The sequence below is a fragment of the Leuciscus leuciscus genome, assembly GCF_965113295.1.
Source record: "Leuciscus leuciscus genome assembly, chromosome: 16".
NCBI classification, from domain to species: domain Eukaryota; kingdom Metazoa; phylum Chordata; class Actinopteri; order Cypriniformes; family Leuciscidae; genus Leuciscus; species Leuciscus leuciscus.
The window spans coordinates 12,801,977-12,824,653 of NC_138740.1; the positions used below are offsets into that span (position 1 = coordinate 12,801,977).

The 22,677-nt window shown below is 36.6% G+C and overlaps 2 protein-coding genes and 2 long non-coding RNA genes across 9 annotated transcripts in view; 2 read left to right on the forward strand and 2 right to left on the reverse strand.

The window, feature by feature from the left end:
- The window catches only part of LOC309478055, a 107,312-nt gene that overhangs the window by 77,849 nt on the left and 6,786 nt on the right, over window positions 1-22,677 (reverse strand). The gene's annotated exons all lie outside the window — the stretch shown is intronic.
- On the reverse strand, window positions 279-22,493 carry rbm41 (RNA binding motif protein 41). 6 transcript variants are annotated; one of them, XM_082141351.1, is made up of 7 exons: window positions 22,471-22,493; window positions 7,485-7,601; window positions 5,103-5,304; window positions 4,775-4,979; window positions 4,213-4,697; window positions 3,350-3,497; window positions 279-580 (listed from the first exon to the last, which is right to left on the reverse strand). In XM_082141351.1, the coding sequence occupies exons 1-7, from the start codon at window positions 22,476-22,478 to the stop codon at window positions 390-392; spliced, it is 1,356 nt and encodes a 451-aa protein (XP_081997477.1). In that variant the 5' UTR covers window positions 22,479-22,493; the 3' UTR covers window positions 279-389. The 6 variants fall into 6 exon arrangements, with proteins under 6 accessions (XP_081997477.1, XP_081997479.1, XP_081997476.1 ...); XM_082141353.1 differs by lacking the exon at window positions 22,471-22,493 and adding an exon at window positions 9,007-9,237 and having other exon boundaries at window positions 5,103-5,269; XM_082141350.1 differs by lacking the exon at window positions 22,471-22,493 and adding an exon at window positions 9,007-9,236.
- The window catches only part of LOC309478059, a 289,830-nt gene continuing 275,510 nt past the window's right edge, over window positions 8,358-22,677 (forward strand). The window contains exon 1 of the long non-coding RNA XR_014198796.1: window positions 8,358-8,444. This is a non-coding gene — a long non-coding RNA (uncharacterized lncRNA). The remainder of the gene's footprint in view (window positions 8,445-22,677) is intronic.
- The window catches only part of klf8 (Kruppel like factor 8), a 62,372-nt gene continuing 49,621 nt past the window's right edge, over window positions 9,927-22,677 (forward strand). Inside the window, exon 1 of the mRNA XM_082141373.1 lies at window positions 9,927-10,998. Coding sequence (XP_081997499.1) covers window positions 10,714-10,998 — 285 coding nt within the window. The 5' untranslated portion in view covers window positions 9,927-10,713. The remainder of the gene's footprint in view (window positions 10,999-22,677) is intronic.

Genomic DNA, 22,677 nt, shown 5'->3' on the forward strand with positions numbered 1-22,677 from the left:
AGCATAGCAAACATGGCACTGAAATGTAATTGGTTCTTTTGTGGAGTCCTGTACTTGCAGGGTTCATTGACTGCGAGCACAACCTTGCATATATTTTAGAGAAGCAAAAGTAAAACATCTACACATAGCAACAGAAGATAGTAGTATCTAGATAGTGTCACTCTGCTTCTGCTGGTGACTGTTAAAGAACTGTTCATTTTGTGTTTATGGTGACTTTAGTAATGGAGAAAGAGTGGGATCTGCTGGTCAACAAAAGAATTACAAATATACTTTGAGACGTCTGTTTAGGGATTTATTTAAGAGATTCACAATGTGACATTATTTCCAAATTAACAGCATATACAATTTATTATTTACAAAAATGGAATGAAAAAGCCACTTAAATACATTTAGGCAGGTTTCTCGTTGCAGGACTGTTCATCTTTTTGTATTGAAGAAGGGGTGTTGGGATCTACAGAGGATCCATCAGTCTGTGCATCAGTCTCTTTATTTCTCTCTCTGCCAAACTCAATGATCAGAGGCTTTTCAAGCAGCTTGTAGCCATTTAACAAGTCTAGAGCAGCTTGGGCGCTTTTGACATCTGTGAAACACAGAAGGCAGTTAATCCAAATGTAGCATACTGTACCAGCAACTGTGTACTTGTGTGCCCAGATGCATTATATGAAGTTCTGCATTAAAGGGATAGTTCACCCAAAAATGAAAATTCTGCCATCATTTACTCACTCTCAAGTTGTTTCAAACCAGTATGAATTTCTTCTCATTTCAACCACTAGCTGTCAATATTAGAGGTCGACCGATAGTGGATTTTACTAATACCGATAACTAGGTTGGACCGCACTAGCTGATAACCGATTAATCAACCGATTTGAAAAAAAAAAGGATTCTGAATGAAAACAAACATTACACATAAAATAGTGCTGAACTTTATTACAAAAATTGAAAACAGTACTGAACCATGAAAATGTACTGAACTTTTTAAATATAAAAAATATTAATATATTAATTATACCTTGATCATTCATGTTAGTTCATGGTGCATTAACTAATGTTAAGAGATACAACAATAAAATGTAAAAACATATTAGTAAATGTTGAAATTAACAATGAACAATACTTTTATCAATGTTACAAATGGACTCTTATTGTAAAGTGTTACCATTTCATATAAATCCAAAAAGTCACGCTTACAGACGGCCATCTTTAAATATCTACACAAACACCATAGCATTGAAATTAGACACATATGTGTATTATATGTATACTTTCATACTTTATTTGCCTCTATTTTAGAACACTTGATTATCTAATCAAATTAACAAAATATGTATTACCGTGACGATTAAAAAAAGAACTGAAATTGAATGTGTTTCTGATTTGTTTATATGTGTCTGTCGGCTGCATGACGATAGAGTTTGCTTTCTCATGACAAGCTTTAAATAACTTCGCTGCATTACAAATGCATAAAAGCGATCAGCCGGACATAAACTAATGCAAATAGATGGTAACAATCGTGACATTAAACATTTGGGTCAGGCGCTCAAGGTACTGCTAATGTTAGTGTCCTCTCAGCCTTGAAGGCAAACATACTGCTGTTCTTTCCCTACTAATGCGGCATCTAGTCAACAAATGAATTACTTTATAATGATATGAAAACATGTACTGTAGTGTACTGTATATACCATTTCATTGACCGTTAAAAATCCGCATTGGAAATGTACCTCCCTCAGCCTCACGTGTCAAAACAAACTCCATGAGGCGCCAGTGATATTTTATTTCGCTTCTAGAGGTCGCTCTCGTTCTGTATAATGACAGCAGACCCTTCTCAGTCGCTCCAGTAACGGACGCAACCTGGAAAAACTATCGCTATGGATTTTTGCAGATAACCATTGGTTCCAGCAATCAGTTATCAGTAGCCCCGTTTACATGTAGCACTGTATTCCGATTATAATGAAAATGCTCCATGTCAACACTTCAATCGGAATGAAAATGCTCAAACCGATTGAAATTTCAGTCGGATTGAAGGGGGTGGAATAAACCTTTTTATGAACCGATCAAACGAAAGATTACACCATGTAAACGAGCTGATCCGATTACTTTGAGTGTACGTCTTTCTGCGCATGCCTGGTTTTGCGCCAGATAATTCTGTCAGCTAACATAATGCCTTCTGTTTGTGATTCGATGTGGATTCTGATCACCGTATAAGGTAATATTTATACCCGATGCAAAAAAACGATGCACGCTAACCATTACCATAGTAAACATGGTAAATATGAACGCTTGAAGAAATCAGACAAATCATATAAGTTATCATAATCCTGTTTTTATTTTATCTGTCAGTAGCCTATGTCTCGGACTATCCTCTTTTTCTTTGACTGAAAATCTGTATCCTTCTGGGAGAGAGTGCTAAAGCTCCTCGGGTCATATTTTTGGTGGCATATTTGTAGAAATTATCATTCTTTCTAAATGTGATGTAAATATGTCCTGTAACGGCTACCAAATAAACAGAAACAGACGCGACTGAATAAGTTGCGTGTCCTCTTTCTTTTTGTGAACGTTCACAAACGTCATAAACGGTAAACCACTTTATTTCTGTGTGACTAATGTGCAATTTTGACACAAATTAATTCATTATGATCAATGTATCGCTTTTTATTGTAAATCTGTGGTAAAACATCTATTCTTGGGTTTTAATATTCAATTAAAAATGCCAGCAAACGGTCGCTCTGGTTTTGCGATCACGCTAGCTGTTTCCAGTGATTTCTTTCTGATCAGTTTTCTGATAAAACTTCCATTTTGTTGGTGAAATAATGGGTTTGTGTGACGTTGTTCCAGAGAGGCGTGTTACGGGCGTGTTTTAAGTGAAGCGCTGTGGAGCTTCTGGCCCGACAGTGGAAACGCAGCAGATTTTGGGCACGGTTAGCCTGGCACGGCCCGTTTATGGCTCGCAATGGCCCGACAGTGGAAACGCGGCTAATGCCTACAACTAACGCGACGATTAAGTGATGCACCATCTTAACAGGATTGAAAACGTGGGAAATAATGAGCTTCCAGATCCGGCAGACAAGCTGTGTGCGCATGTCACAAAATGATTTCGATTGAAAGCGTCAGCACATGTAAACACCAGATCGGTTTAGATAACATCCCATGTAAACAGTCAACCGGAATCCGTCAATCAGAACGATCTCAATCAGAATAGCAAAAAAGTGTGCATGTAAACGGGGCTAGTGTCTATTAATCTGTAAAACTGATCAATCGGTCACCTTCTAGTCTATATTACATACTGCACCTTTAAGCCTGTATGGTTGCTTGTTATGGGAAATAATATAGCACAATGGAGTCTTTCTCTTACCAGAGAACGTAATGAAAGCCTGGCCCTTGAGTCGGCCAGTCAGCAGGCGGTACAGAATGGGCTGTTTGTCGTCCTTCTGAAACCTTGAAAAAAGAGAAACCAGCTGAGCCACTGTTGCCCGTGGACTCATGTTCTTCACACACAGGACCTACACACACAAGAGAGACACAAATGTACTCGGATGTATAGAAACATCCTTGCATACACTACCATTCAAAAGTCTGGGGTCAGTACGTTTTTTTAAACGTTTTTTTTAAAAGAAATTAATACTTTTAATCAGCAAGGATGCGTTAAATTGATCAAATGTGGCAGTGGAGACTTTTTACATTGTTACAAAGATTTCTATTTCAAATAAATGCTGTTCTTGAACTTTCAATTCATCAAAGAATCCTGAGTTTTTTTTTGTTGTTTTTTTACAGTTTCCATAAAAAATTAAGCAGTACAACTATTTTCTACTTTGATAATAATAAGAAATGTTTCTTGAGCTTCAAATCAGCATATTAGAATGATTTCTGAAGGATCATGATTGTGATCCTTGAAGTAATGATACTGAAAATTCAGCTTTGCGTCACAGGAATAATTTACATTTTAATTAATATTAAAATAGAAAACGGTTATTTTAAATTGTAATAACTGGGCGAGTATAAGAGATTTTGTCCAAAAAACATAAAAAAATCTTACCAACCCCAAATATTTTAATATAATATAATATAATATAATATAATATAATATAATATATAATAGAGCCCAACTTTTAAATTATATTATAATATATTATAAAGATTTCTTACTAATTCATTATTTCTTTCGTAAAAATTTTGTAACATTTCTAAAGCAGGTATGTTGCTATTATCCTCACTTACGTTGGATGGATTTCCTCTCTGGTAGTTCTTAAATCGGGGAATATTCCGTATATCCTCTTCTGTCTCACGTTTGTTCTTGATCTCTTCATCTGAAATTTCCTCTATCCTTCCACTTACTGTAAGGGGCCCATCATGCCCTTGGACAAAAGCTGCACTCAGTGAGCCAATGGACTGACTAACTGTCATTTTCATAGTTTTAACTCTTTTTTCATGAGACTGTGGTTGGAGGACAGTGTCCGTTACAGGGCTTGAATCCTGGGATACGTGTTGGTCTATGGATGGGCTGGAATCACAGACCGCACGAGTTGATTGGTCAGTTTTAGAGCTTGATGATTTACATTGGATATTAGTGACAATTTTTGGTTGAGGAAAACACTCTGAAGTACTAGCAACATGTTTGTTCTGGCCTTCAAGAAAGTCTTTATAGAAATGGTCCATTGTGATGGCAGATGTCCCCCCCTGCTGGCTGACCAGTGACTCTTCTTCTGTGAATAGAAAAGACAGCAAAGATTAAAACAAAAAAAGCTCCTACAGGTGCTACTTAGTATTACTGTTGTCTAACCTCGATGGTAAAGGGCAGTGAGGAAGCTGCAGCGGTCACTGCCGTGGAAAAGAGCCTTTTCGATCTCCATCTCCCTACGGGAAAGCGGCCGACTGCTCGAGAAACGCTGAGGTCGGGACAGCAGCTCCGCATGTGCCACCATTTTATCCCGGATGGCCTTTAGGCGCATATTCCTTGCCTCTGGTGCCACACAAACCCCTCTGTCCTGTAAAATAGTGAATTGAGTGACATTGCATTGAGTGACCTACAGCCTTTACATTTCTCACTTTCCTTACAGTTAAAAATCATTCAGTTTAGAATTCACGTAATGTTAAAACTGAAAAACGACCTTCCAAGAGCTTTCCGGCTGGTCCCTGCATCTCCACAGCTCTATTTCAGCTTCTGTAAGGCCCAACTCTCTTAGAGCGGCCAGTTCCTGATCCCCGTCCTGCAAAGCCTGGAACTGGGACAGACTCTTCACACCGGCTGCCTGTTCCCCAAAAGGCTTGTATACTGCTGCTGGAGCAAAGCATTTCTTCTTAGCGACACACCTACAACAATGATGTGAATGAGGAAATATTTCATACATTATGTAAATACACTTTAAACAAATAATATGAAATATATTATAAATATATTTATTTAATAATCATTGAAATAAAAACAATATAATACAATTATAGATTTAATTTAATATAAAAGACATGATTTTTTATGAACATGACATGAAGTTTATTTAAAAATAAAAACGTAACATAAACAATAGAGGGCTGAAGAGAGGAAGCCTTTTTTTAGGCCAAAACCCAGATATGAGTTCGCATTTTTGCACTTCCAGTTCCAACGTCCTAATGTCAATGGGTTTTTGGGTTCAGTTCATTTATAGCCTATGTTTAGATTTTTACTTCTGGCGATTATATTTTCACAATTCATAAAATTTGTGAAGATTATCACGATGAACAAAATATGTAAAAATAATTAACTTTTGTTGGTCACAGAGCTTATTTTCTACGATAATCCAAAAGCCAATGGAAATTTTTTATTGTGTGTGTGTTTTTTTAATTATTATTTATTTTTAGAGGGAACCAGAGTAGGGCTGAACGATATATCGTTATCGTATCTATATCTAGATATGAACTTTCAAGATATTACTATCGCAAAAAGCAACGATATAGATTTCCCCTCTCCGCGCTCGCCCTGCATACAACTCTGGCAGTCACAACAAACATCAGTTTTACGAGTGCTAAAGCCAGCGCGCACACACTAGTACCAGGGACGTGGGAAATATATTGTGAGAGGGGGGGCGGCGTTTCCATGGTGACGCGTCATTGCTTGTCACGTGACACACCGCAGCAGCAACAGCGCTGAATGAATGATCTGCTTTTATGTCATTTTTCCTTTTTTATTCAGAATATTCACAAATGTGTTAGCTATGGCATGAAATATCTGATATTCCGATTGTCAAATACATGCAAGTGGAAGTATATTGTTGTTTAAACACCTTTATAACGATCGCGTTAGTTGAGCTGTATGCGCGATGGGCGCCGCCGTGTTAAGGCCAATTTATACTTATGCGTCGGGTGCGCGTAGAAGGTACGGCGTAGCATACGCATTGACGTGTACCATACGTCGTACCCTTCGCCGTACCCTGACGCGCACCTCCTCAAAAATTTAACTACGCGTCGCGGCGACGCGGACCGCAAGATCTGTGATTGGTCGGCTGGATTCCTCCTACGCATTTCCGGAATGATCTTCTGCACTCTGCACCTCCCGCCCGCCATTTTTAAATTCCGAAGATCAGTGAAGAGCCATGGAAATAGACCAAGTGACCGAGAGATTGCTTGAAGAAGTGCGGAAATACAGCCATCTGTATGACTCCTTCAGTCGCCATTGCTCGTAGAAACCTAAACTCAAAAACAGCCGCGAGGAATGTAAACACAGTGGAACATTAAAACCCACCCGCGCCAACTAGCGTTTCGGCGGTGTAACTGCAGAGCAACACAGACATTCGCAGAAGTATAAATGCTCACGACAGCGTCGCCTACGACGTACACTACGGCATACACTCGACGCAGAAGTATAAATTGGCCTTTAGTTTGTGCCGCAGACGCAGTTCAGAGAATCGGATCTGTTGGATTTACAACCTCTATGTTTACAACACGTGAATTCATCCACTTCTCCCGAAATACTTAAAAGTAAGTGGCTGGTGAACTGGGAATAGAACAGAGTAAACATTGAAGTTACTTACACAATGTGTATCTGATATGAATAAAACGTGTCGAATTATAATGGAAAGGATTATTATTACCTCTTCCATAGACATCAGTGTGTATTTTACAAACTCTAAATGTATTGTTTTTTTAGTACTTATGTGAATTTATATGTTTGAAACCTAAAATAAACTATACTTTCCAAATTTTTTTGTATTATGATCTTTTTATTTTTCTGAGAAATGCTTGGTTTTCACCGAACCCGTAGTCATATCGTATTGTATCGATATCGAGATATCTGGCATGAAAATCGAGATATGAAATTTTGTCCATGTCGTTCAGCCCTAAACCAGAGTGATGCTTATTTACATGTTGGCCTACAAAAATACATCATCCCTACAGTGCTCTATTGTTTCAATAAAATAACCAAACACCAACAATCAAGTCAGTTACTGCTATACATGTGTGTCTGTGTACCAAATTAAAATCGATTATAAAGCCATGCTTAGTTATGAGAAACTGACCGCTCAATGTTTGCATCTGTATCCAGTTGCTGTAGCAGCAGATTGTGTAGTTGTCTCTGGCCCTCTGTCTCCTGTTCTTCAGGGATGGGCACATCATCACAGGCATGACGTGTAACCCTGAAAATCACAAAACACATTTCTGTCAACTGTTTTTCACCACAAATACAATTACTTTAAAGCTACACTGTGTAATTTTTTTAGTTGATTCTTAGCAAAAAACACTTAGTTCTTTCAAAAATATATGTGCTCATTAATGTATATTTACTTCTTTCAAGTATTCTCGTAAGTTTATAGTCTGCCATTGAAAGTACATACGGGTGAGGGGTTCGAATGCCGGTCGCCATGTTGCCCCTCCATCTTGAAACTACATTAGCCAAAGAGGGACATACCTGTAATTCAAGCTTCGCCTTTCGCGCTTTACACTCAGTGACACAGAGACGAATGCGAGGGGGAGATTACTCGCGACTGCCGGCAGATTTGAAAGATTGCTGATGGAGGATCACGCCTATTTTCGAGGACATGTAGCAGAGTCGCCAAGGAAGCGAAAGAGAGAATTAAACGTCAATAGTGAAAAAGTAACGCAAGTTATACTAGAGGTCGCTCTGGCGTTATGCACAACCATGCTATGGTTAGACAAGCAACTATAAAACTTCGAATTTACACAAATAGGCTGAATTACATGTCGAGAAGAAAACAGGCAACTTCGGCATCCGTTTTAAAATCTTTGCTCCTCATGAGCTCTTTCCATCTGGGAAAAGTTACTCCAATATTGACTTTGGTCTTGCTGATTTGCCTGTCGCGTTGACGTTTTAATTCTCTCTTTCGCTTCCTTGGCGAGTGGCGACTCTGCTACATGTCCTCGAAAATAGGCGTGAAAGAAGTAAATATACATTAATGAGCACATATATTTTTGAAAGAACTAAGTGTTTTTTGCTAAGAATCAACTAAAAAAATTACACAGTGTAGCTTTAAACTCTCCCCTCCTTATGCACCCTGATTTTTTTTTAATGCAAATCTAATTATTCTTGTTTTTTTTTAACCAGCATAAAATAAAGACAGTGCATGATAAGACTATCATGATGTGCAAGTAGAATATTTTTATTACAATATCCATTTTTGTATTCGTTTTTCTTTTATTTAATCCTGCGTTCATGAGGAAGAAAGCTGAAAATGTCCAATCACTTTTTTTATTCATTTTTTAAGATTTAATATGCTTGATATATATATATATATATATATATATATATATATATATATATATGAGTTTTAGTTATATTTCCTGTTTCAGAAAACGCCAGGTAACGTTACACTAACCACCATCCAACAGATATACGCGTGTTTTCTCATCATTAACCCTTCACAAATGTAGCAATCAGCTAGTAATATGGCTTGCTTTATCAATACAAGAGATCTCTGCTCATATTTAATATGGCTCTGTGGGAATATTTATTATAATGCGGTCAACGTTCACGTAGTTTCAGACCTAATTAACTTGAAAACATAAAAATAGCCTTTCGCTTACCGCTTCATGTTTACACCAGAACCACACTTCCTATTTTCAACAGAAAGGAAACGTCGGTTGAAAGGATTATGGGAAATGTAGTTTAAATCAAAGGACCAGTCGAGCAAATCTCATTCTTACTCTGCAAATACCAAATACGCACATCTGTGTCAAGACCTACCGGGATGCAGAACAGTGATGATGTGGTATCAACTTCAATTACATTTGACCGTATATTGATCATATCAAAGCCAACATTCATAAACCAATTTAATTTAAGTGGCAAAAACATATTTTTTATTGAACTGCCCATTTACAGAATAAGCTGCCAAAACTTCTTTTTAGTATTATTAATGCTTAATAATAATAATAATAATAATAAATAAATAAATATATATAGGCTATATATATATAGGCTATATATATATATATATATATATATATATATATATATATATAAAAATAAATAAATATATATATCAATAAAATAAATCACAGTAGTTCCAGCAATCAGAAACCTCTTTCTTGGTGTGCTAAGAATTAGAAATTATAGAGTATAAGAGTATAAACGAATATATATATATATATATATATATATATATATATATATATATATATATATTAGTTTAGAAATTATAGAGTATAAGAACTAATATATAGGCTATATATATATATATATATATATATATATATATATATATATATATTAGTTTATACTCTTATACTCTATAATTTCTAATTCTTAGCACACCAAGAAAGAGGTTTCTGATTGCTGGAACTACTGTGATTTATTTTATTGAAATATTAGCGAATATTTTAGCGAATTATTGATATATCTATCTATCTATCTATCTATCTATCTATCTATCTATCTATCTATCTATCTATCTATCTATCTATCTATCTATATATATATATATATATATTACATGTTCATACAGTAAAAGAAAAAAATTGCTCAACAATTTGCCATTTATACATTTAGAAACCTATAACCACAACTTTTTTTTTTTCTTTTTTGGTATACTGACAATGCCAGAAAATATGAGGTAGAGTTTCTGGTTGCAATAAACAAAATTAGGCTAACAGACATCCTTGTCTGGTTAAACCTGGATAGAAAGTGGTTAGCATGGAAAAAAAACTTGTGCAATATTTTAAAAATGAAATTTCCATCTAATTTATATTTTTTAGGTAACAGCCAAACATTAATACTTATAGGCCTAATTAACCTAGACCAATAGGAAATGACATATGGTTCGCTAAACATCCCTTTGAAGATAACATATTGCTTTAGCTGCAAAAACAGGGTCTGCTTACATAAACCGCTACAAGTTAGTCATTTTTATTAATTTTCTCCAAGGCTGTTCATAACCTTTGTTTGTGTCAGTAACATAAAAACATAGATTGGTCTAATTTGATAACAAAAAGTAAGACTGTCTGTCCAGTAACTAACTGCAAATGGATCATACTAGATCTTAAGACACTGGCTTCACATAATGGCTGTGTTTATGCAACCTTTTATTCTTTTTTATGTTTATGTAACTGACCCCTCACTCACTAAGAACCCGTCGTGGCCTGACGTCACAGCCATGAGTACATTAACATATGATCGCCCACTCTAATGGGCCGCCCATGGTGAAACCACAAGGAGATTAATATTGTTTCTAAAAAATAAAATTTAAAAAAGGAGGAAGAACCCGGTGTTATTTGTGTGTATCTAGATTCTATATGTGGGGTAAATCCATCAAACGTTGTGCCATTCCCGGCTGTAGGATCGAGCCCGGGTCTCTGCACAGCCTCCCAAAAGATCCCAACATCAGAAACGAATGGCTGAAGTTTCTCTTTACCGACATTCCCGATCGTTACAGTCCGACATTAACGATCTGTTCAGCGCATTTCAGTCCGGACTCTTTTGTGAACCTGTCACAGTTTAATGCAGGCTACGCAAGTAAACTCTTATTGAAGGAAGGGAGAGTGCCGACTATATTTGACCCGGCACCAAGCCCGCAACCAGTAAGTAAGATTTCTTACTCTTTTTTTTTTTTTTTACGTGTGAAGAAGTTGGCAGGTGATCACTAGGTGTAATCAGCATACAGAACCCGTACGTACACTAACGATAAAACACCTTGTAAAGTGCTTTGCTCCTTATCGCTTCATGTTTCCCATTGTACAAGAACTTCCTGTTTCAATAGGAAGTGAGTGTTTGTGAAGAGGATTATGGGGAATGCAGTTAAAATCTACGGAAAATGTAAAAGTTTGAGTGATAGCCTACTGACATGACGATTATATAGAAGCCCTTAATCAATTATAAACAGAATAAATTTTAGTGATTACCCTTAAGTTTTTTTGGCCTTGTTCTTTTCTGTATCACATTTGTTGCAATATTTAATTCTTTATTTAAAATATTTGATGCTGCTTTAAAAACAGAGTAGACCTACTAAGTACCCTGTTGAACATTACTTTTAAATGCATGCCCATATAGGCTATAATAGAGTATAACTGCATTTATAATTTTAATGTTACTCTTTTTGGTAACATTAAATTATATTGAACATTAAAACATTGAATAAAACATTGAATTATAACAAAAAAGTTTATGCAAACTAGGTTTTGTAGCTTAGATTTCATAAATTGGGGCAGAATGAGTTTGTATTTTATATAAAAAGAAAGCAAATAGGAATTGTAAAAAAAACAAACAAAAAACATACATTGTAAAAAGCATTATGCATGATCTAAATTTGATCAGAATCCCCTTCTGTCAAAAAGCAATTCATTACAATGCATGACTTCATGACAATTCATGACAATGCATGAATATAAAAAATATATATTTTTAATATATATTTAAAGTATATTCAATCACTAAAGTATTCTGTGTTAAACAGTATTCAACAAATAAATTAGCCAGGATGTATTTATCGTTTCCGCGTAGCCACGTGAACCTGGAACTATTTTAACAACGTTTTATCTGTACAGAGGTAAAGGGAAGGAGAAAGGGGCCTTCACAGGGAAGAGACTAGTTGACACTTCAGGACTGCGTTGTCGTCATGTCAGGGCGCAGGTCTTTCATCAGATCTGGATACGGACTGGATGAATCCGGCAGACTGCGGTAAACCTCGGGATAAACAGAGAGACTAAGATTAGCGTAGATGCCATTCTTCTTATGATGTCACGAGTACATCAGGATTTATGGGAAGTGTTCCCGGTGTTCTCGCTCAAGTACTGAGGAGCTAAACCATTTAACGCTTTTTGTAAGTAATCAGTAATATTTAAAAATGTATACGATGTTTAATAGGGAGCCAATGCAGTGTTGACAGAACCGGGCTAATATGGTCATACTTCCTGGTAGTGTTGTCAAAAGACCCGGTACTTCGGTACCAAGTCGGTACTCATTTTTTTTTAAACGTCACGGTACCAGGTTTTCTCAAACCCGGTACTTGATGCGCGTGCATGCCCGAAGCGCGTGCAGTTGCGTCCTCTTCATTAAAGCGCTGATGGCGATCGGCGGTGCTGCTGCTGATGTGGTGCTGATGTTTTTGCGCGTGCAGATACGTTATTTCAAATGGCGCGCGGCAAGCGCGCTCATAATAGAAGCGGCGCGCTCACTTTTCCATGTGCGTTCATGGATGCATAGCAACGACAGACGCCACGGGAGTACAAACACTTGTGCGAACTGCGCTCTCCATGACGACGAGGAAGTGTGACATAGGCTTATTTATTTATTTCTAGCCCTTGCATTAGCTTTACTACTAGATATATTTATGGAGATGAGAAATAAAAAGCCGTCATTAATATCAGTCCGTCAGAAAAGTAGTTCTAGTCTTATTCTTGGCTGGATAACTCTAAGGAGGTTTAAAAAGCCCTTTTAAAGTTAAATATGAATACAGTTTTGGATTAAATAAAAGTATAGTCAAGTCAAATAAAACATTTTATCTCATTAACATCACTTAATGCGTTATATAAAAAACAATATATTTTTACAACATTAATTAATGTTTGTGAATGTTATTTAATACAAAACACTTGATTGGTCATGTTTGTTCACTTCATTCATTGTGCATTAAATAATGTTAACAGAAATAATGTTAACTTTTGATTTTAAAAATGTATTTTTAAATTAACCCCTAAAGGAGAATAATTGCGACAGTATATAACTATTGTTTTTTTTTGTTAGGTCATTTTATCTAATGTTATCTAACAAATGGAATCTTATTGTAAAGTGTTTTTAATACTACAGTTTCCATCTTTGTGATATACACTTTAATATAATTATGTACATTTAATCTAAATTAAGCTTTGGTACCGAAATTGGTACCGAGAACCGTGGATTTTCACTGGTATCGGTACCGAATACTGAAATTTTGGTACCGTGACAACACTACTTCCTGGTTCTGGTAAGAACTCGAGCTGCTGCGTTTTGGACCAGCTGTAGTTTGTTTATTAAGCGTGCAGGGCAACCACCCATAATAGCATTACAATAATCTAGCCTTGATGTCATTAACACATTAACTAATTGTTCCGCATTTGTCACTGAGAGCATATGACGTAATTTAGATATATTTTTAAGATAGAATAATGCAGTTTTACAGATACTAGACACTAGACACACACGTGACTTTCAAATTAAAGATTGGTATCAAAGAGCACACCCAGGTTCCTAACCGGCGACGAAGACTTGACAGAGCAGCCATCAAGTGTTGGACAGTATTCTAGGTTATTACGTGAGGACGTTTTTTGTCCAATAATTAGAATCTCTGTTCTTTCAGAGTTAAATAGTAGGAAATTACTAGTCATCCAGATTTTTATATCAGCTATGCATTCCGTTAATTTTGGCCTTTATGTATAAATTAAATATTGGTGCCATAGAATGGAAAACTGTATTTACCTTGGCATAGTTAATAATAAGAGTTCTGAACATGGAACAGACATACCGTGAGCCTCAAACACCATTGTTTCCTCCTTCATATGTTAATCTCGTGTTTGCAAAAGACCACTGAAAAACGGGTGAATCCCAACATAACAGCAACTGTGACATTGCAGTCACAATGCAATTTACGCCCCCAGAATTTGCATATACCAGCCCATGTTCTAGGCCAGGCAGTATTAACATGGACCTGCACAACCGAATCATCAGAAGTTGTGCAGGTATTGTGAAGAAGCAAGCAAGGACAATAGGGAAAATAGCAGATCATGGATATAAATGTTATGTTCCAGGCTGTGTAGGGGATGTGAGCACTTTTCATACCCTTCCCACAGAACAGAACTGTCAACAGGCATGGTTGATGTTTATCTACAACAGGATACCGCAACATTTAAATTCAAAGTTGTTAGTTTGCTCTGCCCATTTCACCACTGACAGTTTTTCTAACCTGGGACAATATCAAGCAGGCTTCGCTCAGCGTTTGATACTGAAGAAGGGGGCAATTCCAACTATATCGCCATTACAACCCCTACCGCAAGCAGTAAGTAACGTTAGTGATTTTATCCACTTCTTGACTGTTTAAGCCATTTCTGTTTAAATCGAAAGTTTCTTGGTGAGCTAACAACATTAACGATAATTTTCCCATTGTTGTCGAGATCGAACGTAAGATGCTAGTAACGTTAACCTTAGCTAACTAGCAAGCTCCAAGTAACGATCATAGATAACTAAATAGTATGATGACCTATTTACACGGAGGTTAATATTATCTGGCCAGTGTTGTCATATAAATCAACAAAATACAACTCTAGATACATATGTCAATCCCTTTTGTCGGGTAGTATTATAATTTAGCCTATCTTTCATCAACAACACATAACTCAGGAGCTAACTAGGTTAGTTGCTTCTTCTAGCTTCACCACTTAAATTGAAACGATTGTCATTTGACAGTGCTTCTAGTCAATTTGTCAATATATTTTTTTGTTAAAGAACTGAAGTATGATTATTTTGCACGTTTGTAGTACATAGCACATAGTACATCACAGCTTCTGCGTAAACCCGTGTCGCCCCGCCCACAACCAATTTCATTAGTTTATAATACAGCAATCTTATTGGCGTAGACGCTTGAGGCATGAGCATGAGCATGCGCATTCCTTTATGTACGAGTTTATGAATGATCTACTACGCTTTTTGGCTGTTCTACAGAAATATTAAAGGAGTCATCGGATGCAAAATTAACTTTTATATGGTGTTTGCATATAAATGTGTCTTTGCTGTGTGTGGGCACAACCACCATATACTTTAAAAAAACTCCTTTATTTTTTGTCCTCAAAAAGCCTAAACACTCTCAATGGGCTTTATGCACAGCTGCACTACTTCCTGAACTTCAGGCAGGTCCTCTGTTTCCTGTCTGACATTATTGGACAAACTGATTAATCCAGGTGGTCAGGCACACCTGGATTAATCAGTTTGTCCAATAATGTTAGACAGGAAACAAAGGACCTGCCTGAAGTTCAGGAAGTAGTGCAGCTGTGCATAAAGCCCATAATCAAGCCGTTTGGATTTTCTGAGCAATATGATGTCACATTGCTCATGCTCCGCCCACGACCGCTGACGGACTGTCCCGTATTAGCATATTTCCCGTATTAGCATATTTCCTCCCTCAGCCATTTGTATACTTTCTGCCAAGGCAAAACTTTTCTTGTCTTGTGAGCAGTTGCTCATTATCATTTAAAGAGACATGCACCGAAACGGGTCGCTATTAACAGAGCTGTTTTTGAGGAGGTAAAAAGGGTGTTGTTTTACACAACCATTGAGGAATTTTAACCAAAGTATGTGACAAACTTTACATGAAGACCCTAAAGAATCATACCAACTTGTGGAAAACGGGCATCCGATGACCCCTTTAAGTAATATCCATAGCAATTTCAGTAACGATCAATATGCTCTTTGCATGAACGGTGCTGGCGTATTTCCGGTAGAATCTCAGCCAGCGCCTTTACTTCCGCATAGCGCATTCTATAGCGAAGTGTACTAGCGGCAAAACTTCCATCAAATAAATTTTCTCAGAAACGGAGACAACGATTTTCGAAACCGATTTGCTAGTCGGATTTCGCATGATATGAGAGAATACTCACCCTCACCCTGTCGATGTAGCTCAAAATATATAATTTAAAGCCCTTCTCTTTCTTACTCTTAGGTGTGACAGCTAACTGCCTCACAATAGTGTTAACATCATTCACGTTAACCGCTGGAAGTTCTTGTAAACAACGAGTGTAATTTACCATTATCTCCACCGGATGCAAAAACGGCTTCCGACCAGTGGTGGACGAAGTACACATACCATGTACTTGAGTTAAAGTAAAGATACTCAAGGTAAAATATTACTCAAGTAAAAGTAGAAGTGCTGCCTTTAAACATTCACTTGAGTAAAAGTACAAAAGTATATGCCTTCAAATGTACTTAAGTATCCAAGTACTATGATTTTTTTATTGCTATAATGTCCTATTATAATTTTTGTCACAAGACTCTTGCTTAACTCAGTCTACGTGAAGACTCTGTCACTCTTGGCACATCAATCTATTAATAAAATGACATTAATTAGTCTATATATATATATATATATATTAGGGCTGTCAAAAGATTAATCACATCCAAAATAAAAGTTTGTTTAAATAATATATGTGTGTGTACTGTGTATAATAAAATTTGTATATATAAATACACACACATGCTTGTATATATTTAAGAAAAATTTGGGTCTGGGGTGACGGGATGTGGGGCTTCTATGATATTAGACTGCGTAGCCTATAATAAAAGATAATGAATTTCAAACCTGAACCAAACATATTTTTATTCAAAGATCAACAGTCTGTCATTATTCTTTAGTCTGCCACAAAACAATGACTGTTGTAAGTAACAGTGCGTAAATCAGACCTTTCAGTATAGCCTAACGCTAATAAGCTTAAACGAAAATAACGAGATAATTGTGTAGTGAAGTATTTTGTCCTCGCGGCTGCAGCAACTTGCGCTCTAATAATAGGCAAAATAGGCTACAGAATATTTCGTTCTGTATTGACAGGTGCAATATTTGAAAATCGATCATATATTTTTTTTATTACATATCTGCATTTATGTAAAAACTTAAACTTTCAAACATCAAAATGTCATTTATTAATATGTTTTCATGTCAAAATGACATACAAACATCTTTTCCTATTCTATTTTGCCTGGAAACGCTTCCAACACGCTTGCGTGTCGCGTGAAAAATAGGCGTCGGTTCTATTTATAGCATGCACGCGTTTTCCGCGCGTCTCGAGGCGCGCGTGTCACGCAGGCAGTGTGCAAGCTCTAACCTGTTAACAGGGGAGCCGAAATAAAAACGGACACGCCACGCAGCTGCAGCCCCGCAGACTCACTTCTTGCTAGACACCAGTGGCTGGACAGCAGACGTCATTTCCGTATCGTCATTCACTTTTCAAATTGACGTAATTTCCGTATCGTCATTCACTTTTCAAATTTGATGCGCCACGCAGATGTCAGCGGTAAGAAAAAAATAATAAACTGTCGATGATTTATAGGTCATGTCAGAATTCAAATGCACAAACTAGCCAGTTTAAAAAAAATCGTCTTGTTTTCAAGGTACTGTCGTGTTTTTTAACGCAATTTTCCACCGGACAAAATTGCGATTGTTAACTCATGATTTCTGTTCTGTCTGTGCGCACCAATCTTGCACTTCTATCTAGCACTACTCCTCAACCAGACCACCTAGAGACTTCGGGTTTTCGGCATTATGTTAAGGAAGGTCTAATCTCGGGAACGCACAAAAAAAATCCAGGAAAAGATTTACTATCTCTTAGTGTTGTGATCCCATGACGTGAGAAAATTGCGCTAAAACACTCACTGAGTTTTTATTACTTGTTTAAAGGTATTAGTGAACTCTGTTGTGCCTCAATTCTAGAGCTAACTTAGGTTGCTACAATAGATTTTCCAATTAAATCGTTCTTTGAGTGGTATGATTTAATATTGTAAATACGTTTTTTTTTTTTTTTTACTTGAATGTGTGAAGATTGTACCATTTGTACCATGTGTAATTTCCAATAAATATTGCAAAAACATGAAGTGTTAATTTGATCTGGATTGTTTGGTAAATTGTCTGATCATGTGAATCTACGTATATTTTAAAAACAGAAGTGGTTACATTTACAAAAAAAAAATAAGAATTGAATATCCAAATGGGCAAGGCAAAAAACTGTGGTCAATTAACATGTACAAGTCTGTTGTATTGACAAAACGTTATAGTCCATTGATCTAGGCTGAATTTAAGTCACAAAAAATAGTGATATGATCTGAACAATATATATTTTCAAGGTGGTTCTTGTGAATGCAGTTTGCATGAATTATTGATGTTATAATATTAAGTATATTATTGAGAATTGTTTTATGTAAAGAGATATGATAAAGATCATATTTCAATTTGCACACAGCTTTCATATTATATATTTTAAGTCATAAAAGTAAAATGACAATACGGAAAAGACGTGTGCAATTAAGCCTGCAAAGAATGCTGTCTATCCACTGGTGAAAACAGAAAATAAATATGCTGTCTATCCATAGGTGAAAATATAAAATAAATATGTCAATCCAGAGGTGAAAATATAAAATAAATATATGTCTATCCAGTGGTGAAAATATACAATAAATATACTGTCCATCCAGAGGTGAGAACTAAATATGCTGTCAATCCAGAGGTGAAAATAGGAAATAAAATTGCTGTCCATCCAGCGGTGAAACCGGAAATTAGCGGCGAAACGGAAATGACGGAGAAAACGGAAATGACGTAGGCTGTCCATCTACTGGTGTCCAGCCACTGGTGTCTAGCCGGAGGTGAGTCTGCGGGGCTGCAGCTGGATGCTATTGAGCCAGTGTGTCGCCGGCCTCAACCTCCGCAGACAGTTTTTAATGTTTATCAGACAATAACTACTCAATATTTTGCTTTAGTATAATTTTCGGGACAATTAGGGCCAGATTCGGGATTCGGGACAACAGTTTAGATTTCGGGACGTCTGGTCACCCTATGCGGAAGCGATCGTGCATAGAGCCTATTGGATAATATTTTGATGAACTTAATACGAATCAAGTTAGATTAAGTTACTGTACAAACAATCGCTTCAGGCAGAACGGCGTGTGATATACGTGCTGCTAAATCTGCGGAACGAATTTTTAATTTGTGGCCACGATAGGCTAGCCTATATAGACCTAAGTCTATATCAAGTCAAGTCAAATTAATTCTTATAGCGCTCAATTCACATCGTTTCAAAGCAGCTTCACAAAAAGTAATATTGCATAAGATTTAGGCCCTGTTTACACGAGAACGCTCGCGGGTGAAAACGTAAAAATATTTTATCAGATGTGCCTTTCGTTTAGACGGCGACGGCGTTTTTGGGGCTTAAAAACGCAAAAAAGTGAAACCTACGGTGGCCGAGAGAGCTCAACGCGCTGCAACTGAAGAAAACACATGCAAATAGAAAAAACACCCGCAAATTAAGAAAACATCTTCATCAGTTTCACAACACATGTGTGCTCCAAATACTCACAACACAACCAAATACAGAAACGCGCTGCAAAAGTTCACAACACAACCAAATACAGAAACGCGCTGCAAAAGTTCACAACACAACCAAATACAGAAACGCGCTGCAAAAGTTCACAACACAAACAAATACAGAAACGCGCTGCAAATAGGACAGAACACAACGGAAATGTTTCCGGGGAACCCAATAAGTGACGGACGGACGGACGACTGGGACGTGCTTATTGCTCGTGAGCTTTACCTATGCCCTACTCTCTTAAAAGGGCAGACGGCAGAGCCCTTGAATTGGGCACTTTGGAGGGAGCGGGGCACTTGTGTGCCATTATGTTGATGAAGGGAGCAACGAAAGACAACATAATTTCCTCATTATTTTCACCTGGGATGTTCCCATGACAACGCAGCGCGTGTCCATCAGCTGAATAGCCGTTCTTACCAGAAATATAATATTATTGCTGTTAACATAACTGTTGCAAATAAATATACATTTTATACAACAAAGTTTTTAAAATATGCGTGATATCTGTGTGTGAGTGTCTCAACTTTAAAACTTGCCGTCTCATATTTGGACCCTAGCTGCATTCTAACATTTCTTATGAAACTTAACATAACTTTAACATACTTTATATACTTTTTTTAATATACTTTATGTTATTCTCAAACTTTAACATAACATGACAAAATGTGTACAATGTAACTGATGTATAGATTAATGTCTTTCCCTCATGTTCTTTTTCTCTATCTTTATTTATTTATTTATTTTAGTCTTCAGCTCATTGTTCTTTTTAGTATTCTTATGACATTGAACATATTGTAAATACATTTTGTATATTGTATAAAAAGTTGTATGCCATAAACGTGTCATCTCTGTATGTTTTGCAAAAAATAAATAAAAAAATAATAAAAGTAGACAGCTGTAAGCGCGTCCTAGCCGGGTCCGTCACTTATTGGGTTCCCCGGAAACATTTCCGTTGTGTTCTGTTCTTTTTGCAGCGCGTTTCTGTATTTGTTTGTGTTGTGAACTTTTGCAGCGCGTTTCTGTATTTGGTTGTGTTGTGAACTTTTGCAGCGCGTTTCTGTATTTGGTTGTGTTTTGAGTATTTGGAGCACACATGTGTTGTGAAACTGATGAAAATGTTTTCTTAATTTGCAGGTGTTTTTCTATTTGCATGTGTTTTCTTCAGTTGCAGCGCGTTGAGCTCTCTCGGCCACCGTAGAAACCACCCTCCAGAGTGGAAATCTTAAAAACGCTCCACCGTCGCGTTTCCGTCTACGGTAAAAACGCAAAAGTCTACTAGACAGTGAAGGCACCGATCAGAGCTTCACATTGCCACCTAGCCACCTGGAGTGCATACTACATTGAATTTCACACACTTTTGCGTATCCGTATGCACGCAGATTCTAACTATAGAATATAAAAACTATAGTAATACTATAATTGCACCTATGGGAACATAATAAAACAAAAAACATGTCACTACCCCTTTAAAGCAAAACCACAGTGACAAATAAGACAATAATAGGCTACCAAATAGCCTACAAGCCCTGGCAATTGGGTTTTGTGCGTACAATGGGAATAAAACCCTTGCAGTTTTGAAAAGTGAAAAAAATATATGTTTTTTAAAATATTTCTTTTACTAAAACATGTTATTATGTCAATCTATGGCAAATATTATATTTTATATTATTATATTTTATGTGCTCAAGAGCGTATATAAGCAATACATGTTCATATCACTTCTCTGCTGGGTATTTTTATTCATTTTTGAAGTACTGCAGGTTATATTGCACAGATTTACAGCAGTAATTAAAAAAAAAAATTGTTATATAGTTATGCAGCTATGAGTGTTAATATTTGAAACTATTTTTATCCCGTTCATACGCAGATTATAACATGAACACAATGCAGGGGTGGATAAATAAATAGGCTACATTTTAATACCTGATGTCACAGTCACAGATAGTAATGTTAACCGGTTGACACTTATTTAGGCCTTATAGAAAATAGGAAACTTTAAAAACTATGACAAAGGCCTATAGGCTACAGAACCAATATATAGACCCTCATATTTTATTAACCGGTAAACAAGGAAACATGAGTTTGCCATTAAACATTTTATTTGCACTTTGTACCAAATAATGCAAGCATTGGACAACAAATCTCGTAAAAAAAAACAAAAAAAAAACGGTTGTGCTTTAAAATTTAAATCAACTGCTTGCGTTCGGGTTTGTCCGAAGTCTTAATTTAATACAGTGAATTATCATAATTTGTGTAAAATCCCGAGTTTGTGCTGATCCATCAATCCTGATTGAAATGTAGAAGCCAAGTGAATGATACACTAATGTAAAATAGCCTGAAGTACACTGAGGTTCCGTCACCAAGCGTTCTTTTTTCATTTTAAACATAATTGCATTATTGCCATTGTTCCATTTGAAATGTTTTTAAATTCAGCTTAAGTATTTGACATATGACATATTAACATTTAACTTTTATGCACTGCAGTCAGAGACTAATGTGTTGTTTTTAGATAAATCGTTCAGATGGGTTTGAACTGCATTATGCATTTAGACAAGACTTGCTTATTTACATTCATATTAATTTTAAATTGTAAAGAAATAAATATCCGTCTTTGATTGTCGAAAGAATTCCAGGTGCAGTTTACTCTCAGCCAACAAGATTTCATGTAGCATTTTCATCGGCCAGTCGTGGAAGTCTATTCGGATTGGTGCAGGAGCTTTCTACTGTGCAAAAGCACGGAGAGATTAGCGCTCGCGCATGACATGGACCTGTCATTAAAATAACGCCATCCCCCGGTCTGATTTGTGAACCGCTCACAATTAGATACAGGCTTCGCAAAAAAGCTGATATTAAAGGATGGGGCAGTGCCGGCCATATTTGACCCTACACCAAGCCTGCAACTTGCGAGTCATTTATTTAAAAACTCTTTGAACTGTCACTTTCAGATTTGTCCCTTACCGCTTCATGTTTCCTGTTGAATGGAGACTTCCGGTTATCACAGGAAGTGTAGGTTGAAAGGCTTATGGGAAACGTAGTTGATAACCAATAAACTAGACTCCTCAATCCTCTGCAAAGAAATTCTGTGAGACTAAAATATAAAATAAAAAAAGACATTTCCTAAAAATAAATAGCCTACTATTTAATAAATAGTAAATAAACTATTTT